The following is a 14758-nucleotide window of genomic DNA, read 5'->3' on the forward strand; positions in this document are numbered from 1 at the left end:
ATTGATAGATACAGAGACTAGTATATAAAATATAAAATCAAATCATAATAAAGAATGGGAGAGAAAGGAAGCAAAATGCAAAATAAAATTCTTTAAGACAAAAATTGGAATTTAGAAAAGAATGAGAAGAAAGAAAAGAAAAGAATAGATTGCTTTCTTCATTCCCATATCAAGCTTAAGCTTCAATCACTTCTTCATTCACTCGTCTGCTCCTATATTTAAGAAGCTTGGTCTGTCCTTACAAAGGTAACCTAAAAATCATAAAGCAATCCTTGTTAGAGGCTGCGAAAGCTCTGAAATTGATTCCTAATATCTGACTTTATTATTTTCTATCTCTAAAATTTCCCAAAATGGGGTTAGCCCCGAGCGCCATTGGTGGTGGCATCGTACCGTTAATCGTACAATCCATTGCGGTATGAAACTCATATTTCTTGTTTTCAATTCAGCAGTATCAACAAACCTTTTTTTGTACTAGGTATTACATAATTTTTTTTTTTTTTTTTTTGAGATAGTTACAATATGTGTAGTTCGAACCATTTATCTCCTTAACCCCCCAACACTTTGTGCATGAGGATGTGCCAATTATACTACAAGACTCTTGACAATTACACAGCTTTCTTAAATTTTAGTTTCAAACATTTAGTTTTTCCATATCCAAAGTCTAAAAGCTAACATATGAGTAATAATAGATTATCTCCTAACATATTTATTGAAACCTTTTACATATTTCCTCATTCTATATTCATTGTCATCAGCATTTGACCATCTAGGTTGCTATTTAAAAAAGAAAAAAGAACAACCATCTTGGATGATACCGTGGATAACGATGTGCACTATATATAATGTAATTGTTTATAGATTAATTATATTGATTTTACAACAACATAAGCAGCTTCATTCTCAAAACTTTAAAAGGTCAGTTATAGATATTTTAATAGACTAGTGAAGCTCAACTTTTTTTTTTTTTTCTTCATTCTAATCTATAGAAATTCATGTTCTTTTTTTTGGTTAAACATGCTCATAATATTAATTAGAAACAACAAGTCTATTACAAAAAAGTTGGCTTTATCATAATACAAAGTATGTTCACTATTTTTTTTTTTTTTGGGGGGGGGGGGGGGGGGATGGGGTTTAATTTCTTTAAAATCACAAATCAAATAAAAAATTAAATAAAAATTTAGGGTCTAGCTTACCTTTAGTAGTTTTTTAACTAAACATCTCATTTTGTTTTAATAAAAAACTGCCATTACCCATTAACTAAATAAAATGTGCAGATTAAAATCCACCACACATTCTTTCTCAATAAGAAACTAACTAAATATCCAGTTGAAAAACTACTAGCGGTAAGCCAAACCCAAAAATTTATTCAACCCCCTCAAATTTTAGATTTGCATTTCCAAAATTTAAAATTGACCCTCAAATTTTTAAACTAGTCCAATAAAAATAAAACCCAACAAAATCAATTTGACATAATAATGAGAATAATAATAATAATAATAATTTTGATAAAAAAAAAAAAAAAAAACCACCAAAAAAGTAATAAAATTCTTAGCTAACCTATTTCTCAACCTATGGCCCTCCAAATATTAATAAAACTCTGATTCTCCTTTAACAAATCACCGGTTCTCAAAACAATTAAAAAATAAAAATTCCAAATCACCTCTCTCTCTCTCTCTCTCTCTCTCTCTCTCTCTCTCTCTCTCTATATATATATATATATATATATATATTACAGCTTTCACTTATGAGATATTTTTTAGGTTGCAAAAGCAAATCCTCTATAAACCCCCCCCCCCCACCCAAAAAAATTGATGTTCACTGGTAGAATACATCAAATACTTCCGAGCATTTAATCATTACCCAACATTTGAGCAACCTAGTCCCATTCCCACACTTGTAAGATCCCAAATAAAGTTCCTTAATATATTCTTTTAGTTCCCACACATTCTACTCTATGATGCCTTATTGTAAACTTTTGTAATAGGATAAGAAAAGAGCAGAGGAGGATGAAAGAAGGAAAAAAGAGGAGGAGGATGAAAGAAGGAGGAGAGATGAGGAGGATGCAAGAAGGAGAGAGGAGGAGGATGCAAGAAGGAGAGAGGAGGATGCAAGAAGGAGAGATGAGGAGGATGAAAGATGGAGAAGAAAGAGAGAAGAGGAGGATGCAAGTTGGAGAAGGAAAAAAGAGGAGGAGGATGCAAGAAGGAAAAAAGAGGAGGAAGAGGCAAGAAGGAAAAAAGAGGAGGAAGATGCAAGAAAGAGAAAGGAGGAGGATGCAAGAAGGAAAAAAGAGGAGGAAGATGCAAAGGAGAAATTTGAAACTCACAAAAAAAGGATGGAGCAATTAAAAGGGCAACCTCGGCTTCCGAAATTCGCTGTCCCGAAACGCTACTACATATGGCTGAAACCGGACCTAAGCACATGCAAGTTTGATGGGTCTGTGGCTATCGAGCTCAACATCATTGCAGATACCAGCTTCATCGTCCTCAATGCTGTTGAACTCTCCATTGATACTGCCTCTATATCTTTCACTCACCCAGCTGTTGCAAGCCTTTCTAATTCTAACCAGGTCATGATTATCTAACCTATCTTATCATTCTATCACCCTGATTACTTTACTTTCAAAGTTAGTTTAAATTAGAGTAAATTGCAAAGTACATTCCTGAAATTTTGGTTGTTTGGATTTTACATCCTGAAATTTAAGAAATTTGATTTCAGACTTTGAAGTTTGATTCATTAGTGTTGGGGGCGTTCTTTGTTGCCCACGTGATGTTAGGGAAGTCAAGACCGAGACTCGATTTTAGGCTTGGAACATAGCCCAAAGGCTATCGGCAAAGTGTGAAAGGCCCATTTTGCTCAAGGTCTAGGTTGCACCCAACAAAGATTATAATAAGGCCCTAAAAATACCCCCTACAAAGATAAGCTAGCACAAAGGATGGCCCACCACAACAAGTGCTTAAATAATAGTCTAGCGGTAAGTAAGAGAAACGTCCAATGGTAGATGTCTGGAAAACCAATAAATGTATTTGCATAGTAAAAATTATGCATTTCCTCTATACTTGGTTAATATAAAAATGGGCCCGTTATAACAAGTACACAAGAGGAAAAATGGTCTAACAATGAATATGACAGACCTCCAACGGTAGACATCTGACAAGTTAATAAGTATGTTTACATGGTAAAAATCATATGTTTTCCTTATTATTATTAAGTCAACATAAGGGAAAACTTCCATAGTATTCAAAACATTATGGCTTTCATCATTATAACAATAAACAAGTATTAAAGGTTTCATAATTACAAGTAGAAGAGGAAAAAATAGGATGGAATGAAAGGAGAGAAAGAGATTACAGCTCAGTGCAACAAATGTTGAACTAAGATTTTGGAATATATATATATATATGTAGGGCATGAATGGGGTAGTGTAGACTATTTTGAGTGAGTGGGCATTTAAGCTTATGGTGGTGTGATGGAGATAATGCTAAGGCTAAGGCTTTAATGAGTAAAGGGTTGTTTGTGAGTGATTAGGAAGCATTTATGGGCTGTGAATATGCAAAAAAAGATAAGGAATGTCTGAGGCTAAGTGAGTGTGGGCTAAGGGGAGTGATTTAGGAGCTTAGGGAGAGTTAAACCACAAGCAAAGTGACAAGAAAATCAGAAATTTCAGAGGTGTTTTTGGTGTGTCTATTTTAAGATACTGGGATTTTCTGAGAAGATGGAATGTGATGTTTATGGTTAAGTGTATATGAGCATTTATGAACTAAAGGCTAGTTTCTAAACTAAGAGACTGACTTATAAGCTGAAAATAGCATGATGGGTGAGGAATTTTATAATAAGATTTGTTGTCCTCCATGAGTTGATGGTAGTTCTCTTTTATAGGATTTGGCCATAAATGAGAGATTTGCTTTTGGGGTTGCTTTGCTTCTTTGGGTAATATGACACATGGTGAGTATTTGGGGTAATCTTGCATTTAATGCTAAGAATTCTGAGGTTGTGTTCAGCCAATAGGATTAAGGCAGGTATTAAGGAAGAATCCTAGTGCTGCAACTGAGATTTGGACCCTAGGAAGTAGGATTCAACACCCCAAGCCAAGTGTCAAAGTTTAAGTCCACTTCAAAGGGTTCCGTTGGAGATCCCTTTATGCCCTCCAAACCACATGTTCCCAAATTTTCCCCTTTATGATTCATGAGCTTGGTTCATGAACCAATTACATACATTTTTAGTAATAAAATAAACTATTTGGTTGAGGATTTCATGAGCTTGGAGGTCTTAGTTGTGGCTTCCTTGAGTTGTGACCAAAACTTGGGGAAAAATGGTATTTATTGCCCATTAGCCTTTAGGTGTCAACCTTTGGTGCTGTTCACATTAGAGTTGGCAGTGGGGCAGGCAACTAGCTCCTAATTTGGTTTGGGAGTTTGGTTGCTTCTTGAGGTGACCTCCAGCGGAAGGCAGAACTAAATGGAGTTCTCCAGCGGGGTCAGTTTGCACACATGGGCTGTTTTGGTTGAGATTTCATGTTGGGTTTGGCCATAAGGGCTGAGTATTTTGGTGGGCCTCTAACTTGGTGGTTCTCTCCACTCGGGCCTATCCTTTTGCTTTCTCTTTGTGAGCCCTACAAAATGAACAAAACTACCATATATTGCCATGGATTTTTATTTCACATGGGCTTTAGTTGTTAGTAAAAATGAAATGCATTCATGAGCTTTAATATATATTTATGATAGGTTTTGGATATTAATTTCCATGGGATTTAAATAACAATTTGAATGGTTTCTCATAATTTTTGCCATGGATTATTTTGTAAATGATATTTTTTTTGGGGCTTTTAAATAATGACCTCTAATAGTTCTTGAGAATAATATTTACAATGGGTTTTAAATAGAGGCAATATCCATGGGTTTCAAATAAAATATGGTAACAACCACTATAGTGGAATAATGTGATTTTCTCATGGTTTTTTTATCATAATATGCTTGTAAGGTGAATAATTGTCTTGAGTTTTGGAAATCAATATTATGAATGTTGTGATGTAAGATAGATAGCGAACATGAGTTTATAATATGATATGAAATAAATAAATGTCATAGGTCTAAGATAAATAATCATAACTTTCCATGGGCTTTTATAAGACGATTGCCATGGGTTTTGAGAATAGATAATTCATAAATTCTATGAGTTTGTAATATTATAGTAATAGGTTTAAGAATCAAAAATATTGTTCATTATTGGACTTTTAAGTGAAATAATTATGATATAGTATTTTGTCAAGTATTAATAACCTTGGGTTTTTGACAAAATAGTACCAAGTAATTAGCTTGGGTTTTTAATAGTGCCAACGTAAGTTAGGCTTTTGATATTACCAATGAGAATTAGGTTTTAATATTGCTAATGAGAATTGGGCTTTCAATATTGCCAATGAAAATTGGACTTTTGATGTTACCAACGAGAACTGGGCTTTTGATATTGTCAATGAAAATTGAGTTTTTGATGTTGCCAATGAAAATTGGGCTTTTTGATATTGCCAGCAAGAACTAGGCTTTTGATGATATTGCCAATGTGAATTGGACTTTTGATAGATAAAATTGTCATGGGTTTAAATCATGGGCTTTAATTATAGACTTGAATTCTATTGATAAAATTGCCATGGGTTTATACCATGGGCTTTGATTATGGATTTGAATTTCATTGATAAAATTGTTTTGCCATTAACTTGAATCATAGGCTTTTCAAATATTGTCAAGCATAAGTATTCTTGGACTTTAAATAGAATGGGATGTGTGTATTGGGCTCATAGGGCCGATTTTGAGCTTAACTAAATAATAATAATAATATTTGATAAGATATGAGTTTTTTTGGCTTTTTATAATAGTTTATATCATGAACCAATTTAAATAATAAGATATGAAATATTTGTGGTTAAAATAATAATAGGGCAAAAAATGTTTGGGAAAGCCCAATAACTTATTAGTGGTGTTTGAAAATAAATATGTGGTACTTAAATAAAATTAGAAGAAAAAAAAATGTACCCTAACAATTAGCAAAAAAATACCATCAATTAGTTTTGACTATTAAGTGACACATTATCGTGCTGACTTTTTTTTTTTTTTTTCTTTTGCCAAATTAACCCCAAAAACGGCACCCTTTTCCCAAAGAGCAAAATACAATTACACTAACCGACAATGTTTTTGAGATTTAGAGTCACTAGAATTCTTGGGTTACTCAATCTCAGGTAAAATTCTTTAAATCCTAACCATTCTTTTAGAAAATAAAGACTACAAAAACCCTTAAAACAGTATTATCTTTAAAAAAAAAAAGAATTCACGGACTCAACTGTCACGTGGTTAACATGAACGACTCTTTGCAAAGTGAAGAAAAGAAAAGAAAAGAATCTCTCCCTCTGTAGCAGTCCCAATTTGGGCCGATCAGATTGACATCAGAGGGGGGATAGCAGACTAAAAATCAATTAAATCCTGTCATAACAATGACCAATATCAATTGGGAACTTAGCAATGAGCAAGTTATAACAGACAGAATCTTCAAAAAAGTTGCACAATGACCAAGTTGTGGCCAATCAAAACTGAAAACAGTGAAGCATAATCCCAACTCTAACACTTCATAGATACAGAAAAACTCGGATTTGTCAATTATACCCAAACTTGACAGAGAAAGAGAGACAGACTCCTTCATGCGTAACACCAGATTTGTACCATTGATCGGCCTCTACCCTCTTTCGTTGATGTCTGCACGAAGTGGGGACTGCTATAGAGAGAGAGTGAGGACTTGATTCTTTTCTTGAAAACGTTACATTACATCTGAGTATTTTTCTACGTAGAAAGGGTAAATTTACTGTTTTAAAGGTTTTCTAAGTGGAATTCTGAGATGGCTTCATCTAGCCCTTATATTATAAAAAGAATTGTCAGGATTTAAACAACTCAATCCTGCTAGAGTAACCTGAGCAATCTAGAAGATCTAAATCCGTGTTACACGTTGCTAAGTAAAATAAAATAAAATAAAGTATGCTGAATGAATTAAGTTTTGGACTTGGCAGGTGTTGAAACCTTTATATGTTGATATGGTTGAAGAAGATGAGATTTTGGTTTTGGACTTTGCTGACACACTTCCCATTGGGATTGGACTTCTCACCATTGCTTTTAAGGGAATTTTGAACTACAAAATAAAGGGCTTCTATACAAGGTACAATACTCAAGTGTTGCTTGTTACAATAATAATACAAATTTTATTACATAACTCTTTTTATGAACTATTAGTGTGTGTGTGTGTGTGAGTGAACTTTTAAAATTAAAATAAAAAAGAATATGCTAAACCTACTGTTGGAATATGTGAGTAGTATCATAGTTGGTGAAGTAGTGAAGTCCACATTGGATACTATTGAGAAAAGTGAGCAATTAATATAACATAGTTGGACTTGTACTTATTGGCTTAAGCTTTTGGGTTAAGGGTGTCCTCATATGTGTATATTTTTTTTTTAAAAGTGCTTTCAAAAATACTTAGAATGATTAGATTTTTTATTTCCAATGGTGATTGAGATTATCAGGCAAGCCTTTGAGCATAGCAATTAAAGATTTAAGTTGATGTATATACTCTCTTTAATGGGATTGAACCTAGCATTGAGTTCAACCTTTACTATTTACTTATAAATGGAGCTAAATGTCTTCTGTTTTCTGCTAAATGAGAATTTTACTAGTAATGTGTATATATTTTAGTTTTTATTTTGCTTTCTAGTACATATGAGCACAATGGTGTGAAGAAGAATATGGCAGTTACACAGTTTGAACCAGCTGATGCTAGGCGATGCTTTCCGTGTTGGGACGAACCTGCTTGCAAGGTGTCACAATCTCTCTCTCTCTTGGTTAATTTAAGATCTTGTGCTTCTTTGCTTCTTTTGCTAAAATCAAATTTTATAACCAACTGCACTTCCTGCTGCATTTTAGAAGCTAGCGTACCTCTCATGAAGCTAGTGTTTTGACTATTGTGACTAAATTATTTTTAGATCAGAAGTAGATTTGCTTGATTCTGTTTCAAAAGAAAGCAAACAAAAGCTTATTTGGCCCTTCTTATTTGGCATTGCAGGCGATGTTCAAAATTACATTGGATGTGCCATCACAATTAGTAGCTCTTTCCAACATGCCAATTATTGAAGAAAAAGTGGATGGGGATCTGAAGACAGTTTCATATCAAGAATCACCCATCATGTCTACATATTTGGTGGCAATTGTAATTGGTTTGTTTGATTATGTCGAACATCTTACATCTGATGGTAAAAAAAAATACACTATATTCATTGTTTCTTGTGTATTATGATCCCTGTTCTTGATAGTGTAATCTTACATCACTTTACAGGAATTAAAGTTCGAGTATACTGTCAGGTTGGTAAAGTAAATCAAGGGAAATTCGCATTGGATGTTGCTGTTAGGACACTTGAATTATACAAAGAGTAAGTTTTACCGTGAATCATCACCAAACTATTGATCACGAGACACAGTATACAAGTCTTTAGCTAAATAATGCATTTAAGTGGACACTGGATTAAGGATATTGGCGATCCTTCAAGTTGTTACATTTGGGTGCTTATGTTGTATTATTTGAAATTCCGATTAACCACGATAGTTTCTGCAGATACTTTGCCGTGCCTTACTTTCTTCCCAAATTGGATATGGTTGCAATTCCTGATTTTGCTTTTGGGGCCATGGAAAATTATGGTTTGGTTACATTCTGTGAAAGAAATTTGATCTATGACAATCAGCATTCTGCAGCTGCTAATAAGCAGAGGGTAATATGCATGTTGTGAATACTGCTCTTTTTGTTAGAATTTCGTTTGCCTAATATATTACGGAGCTATTGTTTTAATAGCACTACACAAAGTGTTTAATTATTATTTTTCTCTAGGTTGTGATCGCCATAGCCCAAGAACTAGCACATCAGTGGTTTGGCAATCTTGTAACGATGGAATGGTGGACTCATTTGTGGCTGAATGAGGGGTTCGCAACATGGGTATTTATTGCTTTGGATTGCAATAGATCCAAACTGAGCTGCTTATTAAAATTTCAAGATTGGTTTATTTAATATGTTTCAACTTGGTTTGTTTATATATCAAGCCTCAAAGGTTGGCTTCATTATTGAAATAAACTAACATAAACATTTTTTGTTAGAACATAGCCCAAGCTCTTCTAAAATGTTTCTGTTTTTTGGAGCAAGCATGGGTCATGTCCCTATATATTTTTCCTTATTACACTGCATGCTTTTAAATTATATATCGGTTATTTGAATGTTTTCAGGTCAGTTATTTAGCAGCAAATCACTTGTTCCCTGAATGGGAACTCTGGACTCAGTTTCTTAATGACCGTACAGAAGGTCTTAGGCTGGATGGGCTTGCAGAATCCCATCCCATTGAGGTAACTCTGCATGCACTGTTTTTTTTTCTTGGTATAATTGCTTTTTAAGAAATTAGTATTTTTACATTTTTGCGTATATCTCTATATAAGCATACTTTTTTAGGTGGAGATAAATCATGCTAGAGAGATTGATGAAATCTTTTTTGACGCAATGAGTGACAAAAAAGGTGCATCTGTTATCCGGATGCTGCAAAGCTATCTTGGTGTTGAATGCTTCCAGGTTGGTTGTTTGATTTTCTTTTGGTATATGTTTCATGTCCCAAGTAAAAACATTTCTTGTTATTCAAGAAACTTTTTTCCCTCCACCCCTAATTTACATGAAATTTATGTCATGGAAACCCTTCAGAAATTATGTCTTCGAGAAAGATAGAGCAATAGTAGCTTCTAGTTGCAAGTTCTAAAGAGGTCATAGTGGTGTTTGTAAAAAATTGTAGGATAGTATAAAACAGGTTTAGGAAGAAACCATTATCGTGATGAGTACTATATAACTACTATTTTGAAATGTGCTCATTTTTTTTTATATATATAGTAACGTTGATGATACTCACCTAGAAAAGAAATACTCGTAGACAGCTTATCTACTTGATATCTGGTGACATAGCCTTCAGCTTGATTAGCTTCCAGATTCTTTCTTGGCTGCCATGTATTACTTAAATGATTGCAGTTACGGTTTGTTCTTTTATGGTCAATCTTTGTCAACCAATCATCTTCTGCAATATATGAGATAATTGTTCAAATCTTTTCATTGGATTAAGAAGCTCAGTTAGTCAATTATTGCTCATTTGTAAAATATTTATTATGTAATTGTATGTCAGTTAATTATCTTTTTTCCTGCATCTGTAAATCAGAGGTCAGTTGCTTCGTATATAAAAAAATTTGCTTGCTCAAATGTGACATCAGAAGATTTATGGGTTTCACTTGAGGAGGGATGCAGTGAGCCTGTGAACCAGCTAATGAATTCATGGACAAAGCAAAAGGGGTACCCAATTATCTCTGTCAAAGTCAAGGATCAGAAATTGGTGTTTGAGCAGGTTTCTTGTGTTCGGTCTCTTTCACCCTTTTTTTTCCTGAAATAACATTTCTTAACCCTCATACTGAGTCATTTCGTTTTGTAATTACTCAATAAAATTTTGAGAACTTACTGAATTCTGAAAAATCAATATAATAATGGCAGTCACAATTTTTGGCAAGTGGTTCTCTTGGGGATGGGCAATGGATTGTTCCAATAACATTATGCCGTGGCTCATATGATGTGCACAAGAATTTTCTACTGCAAACAAAGTCTGAAACTCTTGATATGAAAGAGCTCCCGAGTGACAGAAGCAATTTAGCAACTTCTTGGGTAAAACTTAATGTCAATCAGACTGGCTTCTACAGGGTTAAATATGATGAGGACCTTGCAACTAAACTCCGATATGCAATAGAGAACAAATACTTATCTACAACAGACAGATTTGGTAATTTTGATATTTGTACTCATACCGGCTATTATCTTATGATGGTATGTATTTATGGTAGAAAAAGCACTTAACACAACCTATTTGTTTTACAGGAATCCTGGATGATTCATTTGCCCTTTGTATGGCTCGCCAGAAGTCTTTGAATTCATTGCTTACCTTGATGGGTGCTTATAGTGGGGAACTTGAATATACTGTGCTGTCTAATTTAATCAATGTAATGTTCACCTCTTGTTTAAGACTTAGTATATTTCAGATTTTCAGTTGTGCTCTTAGTCCAAGTTCTGATCCCTAATTCACAGATAAGTTATAAAGTTGAAAGAATTGCGGCTGATGCAAACCCTGAGTTGCTGGAATGCATTAAACAATTTTTTATTACCCTTTTCCTGCGTTCAGCAATGTAAGTTGTCCTATATACAAATAATTGAAATTCCTTTGGTGGTCCCTGTTTATAAGTCATTTTGGTTGCTCTGTCTACTCCATTTTTCAATATAAGCGATATATTTGAAGTTGATTTTGTTCCATTTCATTAAGAAAGCCACGTAGATGTTAACTAAATTAAGGTACTAGAATGTTTGACAATATATTTCCACAGATTTATAGCATGAGTGTATCATTTCATTATATGATGAATAATTAGAATTTTTTTTTTTTTTTTCTTTTTGAGGTGGGGATTGGGAGGGACGAATCGATAATATATATCTGACATTTTCTGAATTAAGTTATCTTTTTCTTTCTTAAATAGAGGTGCTAATACCAAATAAATAGCAGACAGAGGTAATTTTTTTCATTAAATCTTGGAGACAACTGTAAATGTTAAATAGAATGTAAAAAGTGTGCTGTAAGGAAGAAGAAAATGTCACTTAAGGATTGTTGCTATTCCACTTTCATGTTTTGTTGTGATAGACTCACAAAATTTTACCTCAAGATCTAGGATATAGATATTTCTTGCATTATTTGACTTATACGCATATTTATTTCTTTTATTTGGAGATATTCTATATATGATTAGTCAAGCTTAAAATCATCATACATACTAATAATTATATTGAATAAACCATTGAGTTCTCAAGTTGCATATTATGTATAAAAACTTTCCATGGAAGCATGTAGGATGTTAGAAAAAGCTTTAGGGGAAGGGATCTTTGACTAGATGGTTGTAGACCCCCAACGAATTATATCACACCTTACATGCTAATGGAAACCGGGTTTGTATCACTAACCCAAATAATGAGCAGTCAAAAACTTTGAGCAAGTCCAAGAGCCTTATTGCCTAGTGGCATTGTTTGCTCTCCATTATCAGGAGAACCAAGATTCAAATCTCCCTCCCCTTTGCTGTAACTATTGAAATATTAATAATATATATGTATATTGGGCAAGATTAGCTTCTTTTTATTTTCATTCTTCCATTTATTTTGTTCAATGTTTGAATTTCTTTGTAGGAAGCTTGGTTGGGAGCCTAAGAAAGGTGAGAGCCATCTAGATGCATTGTTGAGAGGAGAGGTTTGGACTGCCCTTGCTGTGTTTGGATATGATCCAGCACTAAAAGAAGCAAGTAGGCGTTTTCATGCATTCTTGGACGACAGAAATACGCCACTCCTCCATCCTGACATAAGAAAGGTTGGTAAAAAAAAGCATTGGCCAATTACTAGTATTTACCCATCTACAATACCTATCAAGTTTTCTAATGGGCTGTTGTTGCAGGCAGCATATGTGGCTGTAATGCGGAGAGTCAGCAGCTCAAACAGATTTGGTTTTGAAAATCTTTTGAGAGTTTACAGAGAGACCGATTTGAGCCAGGAGAAAACACGCGTCCTAAGTAATAATATATCATTGTTTGAAATATTGCAAAATATTATTTGAATCTCTCTAGTATGTTGGAGACACGTCTCTTTTTGTGCTTGTAGGTTCATTAGCATCTTCTCCAGATCCTAGCATAATTCTTGAAGCTCTCAACTTTTTGTTGTCTTCTGAGGTATAATTGCGAAGGTCAATATGTTTTTCCATACAAGATGATAAATATTGTCTGATGGAGCTTGGAATGTTGAGGCTGGCTTCACTTCCCATTTGATCTAGGTTTGCACCCAAGATGTTGTTCTTGGACTTGCTGTTAGTAGGGAAGGACGCGAAACAGCTTGGACATGGCTAAAGGTAATACTCCATTTGTAAAGTAAAATGCAAAAGGCACATTGTAGTGAAGAAATTCAGACGATCATGTGCATGCACAATATCCATGTTTCACATTGATGAAAATTGTTCTTAAACAATTTAGAGACTGATCTAAGATTTGACATGTGGATTTGAGGAAGACAAAGGAATAAATAGTATATAATTTTTTTTTAATTTTAAAGAAAGTAACTAGTAGTCCTTCTAGCTTTTCCTGGCTTCAAAGAATACAAGAAGAGCTGCCATTGAACCTTTACGACCTCTATGCCTAAGTGTTGTCCGATTTTTTTTTTTTAAATAAATTTAGGGCTCGAGTATTTGTGAAATCCCATTGGATTGATCAAAACCTGATAACTGAGCTCCAGAGTAGATGAAGTTGTAGGATCTTTAGATTCTGAAATATATCTCTGATTTTATGTCAGAAATATCAAGTGAAGCCACATCTATATCGAAATTGCTAGTTTAATTTTAAGTACAGTTATAGTTTATTTTGGTCAGAAATTCCATGATGCTAGTCGAACTATTCTTTCTCGAGCTTATTGTCGCTAAAATTTTTATGTATACATGAATGAAAGGGTAACTTGTTTTGATTTACTTTGGCACTAATACCCTATTGTTCTATTCACATGTTCATCACGAGTACATTCCACTTTGTTGTCTAATGCATTTTTTCTGCTTTTTCATTTGATTGAAATGCAGGATAATTGGGAGCATATTTCAAAAACCTGGGGTTCTGGATATCTAATAACTCGTTTTGTCAGCTCAATTGTCTCCCCAGTTTGCCTCTCACTCCTCTCTCTCTCTTCTGTTATTAGTTCCACATGTATCTGTTTTTGTCCTTTGTATCTCAATTACAAATACATAGAAGTTAAGTTTCGAAACAAAAAAAAAAAAAAAAACAGATATATTGTTAAATTCAATTACATTTAGTTATTGTTATTGCTTATCATTTTCTTTTTCATGTTCTGTTCTATCTGTGCCTCAGTTTGCTTCGTTTGAGAAGGCCAAAGAAATAGAGGAGTTTTTTGCAAACTGTACTGAGTCCAAGATTGCTAGAACCTTGAAGCAGAGCATTGAGCAAGTTCACATAAATGCAAATTGGGTTCAGAGTGTTCAGAATGAATAACATCATAGGAGTTGATACACAAGAAGCACTAGGAGACACTTTTATTTGGCCTTTGTTGTCAAGACTCAAGAAGAAAGCAAGTGGATTAAATTCACAACTTGTCATAATGTAAATTTGCCGAACAAGTGTGATAATAATGAATCAGATATATACATACATACATGTACGTGTGTGTGTATATATATATACCGTTTGTACATTAATATTATTATCTTCTGGAGTTGGTTCTTTCTATTTTTGGTCTCCCTTTTGTTTGTGTGAAAGTGTTTTTGTTTATTTTCTCTTTCTTCCTAATAGCGTTTTTGGCGTTAGTGTATGTTTCCTAGATTAAACAAAGTTATAATGGGCTTCAGCCCTCTCTAATCCATTGTCATCTAGTGTTTTTAAAATCTCACTAATTAGACTTTGACGTCAGTGTTAATTTGATCTTTTTTTTCAATTTTTTTTACAAATCAGAAAATTTTATTCTTGTTTTAAATAACTAACCCATTGTATATTACATTTGTGATATTTTACAGTAAAGAGTAATGAAATTTAATCACATGGTGAATATATGAGTTCTTCTACCTTATACTTTTGGTCCATGATATTTAGGA

The 14758-nt window shown here is 33.8% G+C and overlaps 1 protein-coding gene across 3 annotated transcripts; it reads left to right on the top strand.

The window, feature by feature from the left end:
* The first annotated feature begins 2316 nt into the window (after positions 1-2316).
* On the top strand, positions 2317-14344 carry LOC115969160 (aminopeptidase M1-like). 3 transcript variants are annotated; one of them, XM_031088740.1, is made up of 19 exons: positions 2317-2569; positions 7049-7194; positions 7744-7846; positions 8092-8278; positions 8362-8455; positions 8638-8791; positions 8908-9012; positions 9297-9413; positions 9517-9633; positions 10262-10444; positions 10588-10870; positions 10966-11087; positions 11173-11270; positions 12313-12490; positions 12575-12689; positions 12778-12845; positions 12947-13021; positions 13736-13813; positions 14022-14344. In XM_031088740.1, exons 1-19 carry the CDS (start codon positions 2336-2338, stop codon positions 14160-14162), a joined length of 2598 nt encoding a protein of 865 aa, XP_030944600.1. In that variant the 5' UTR covers positions 2317-2335; the 3' UTR covers positions 14163-14344. The 3 variants fall into 3 exon arrangements, with proteins under 3 accessions (XP_030944600.1, XP_030944608.1, XP_030944616.1); XM_031088748.1 differs by having other exon boundaries at positions 13736-13804; XM_031088756.1 differs by lacking the exon at positions 2317-2569 and adding an exon at positions 6738-6772.
* The last annotated feature ends 414 nt before the right edge of the window (positions 14345-14758 follow it).

Source organism: Quercus lobata, chromosome 2, assembly GCF_001633185.2.
Source record: "Quercus lobata isolate SW786 chromosome 2, ValleyOak3.0 Primary Assembly, whole genome shotgun sequence".
Taxonomy (NCBI): Eukaryota; Viridiplantae; Streptophyta; class Magnoliopsida; order Fagales; family Fagaceae; genus Quercus; species Quercus lobata.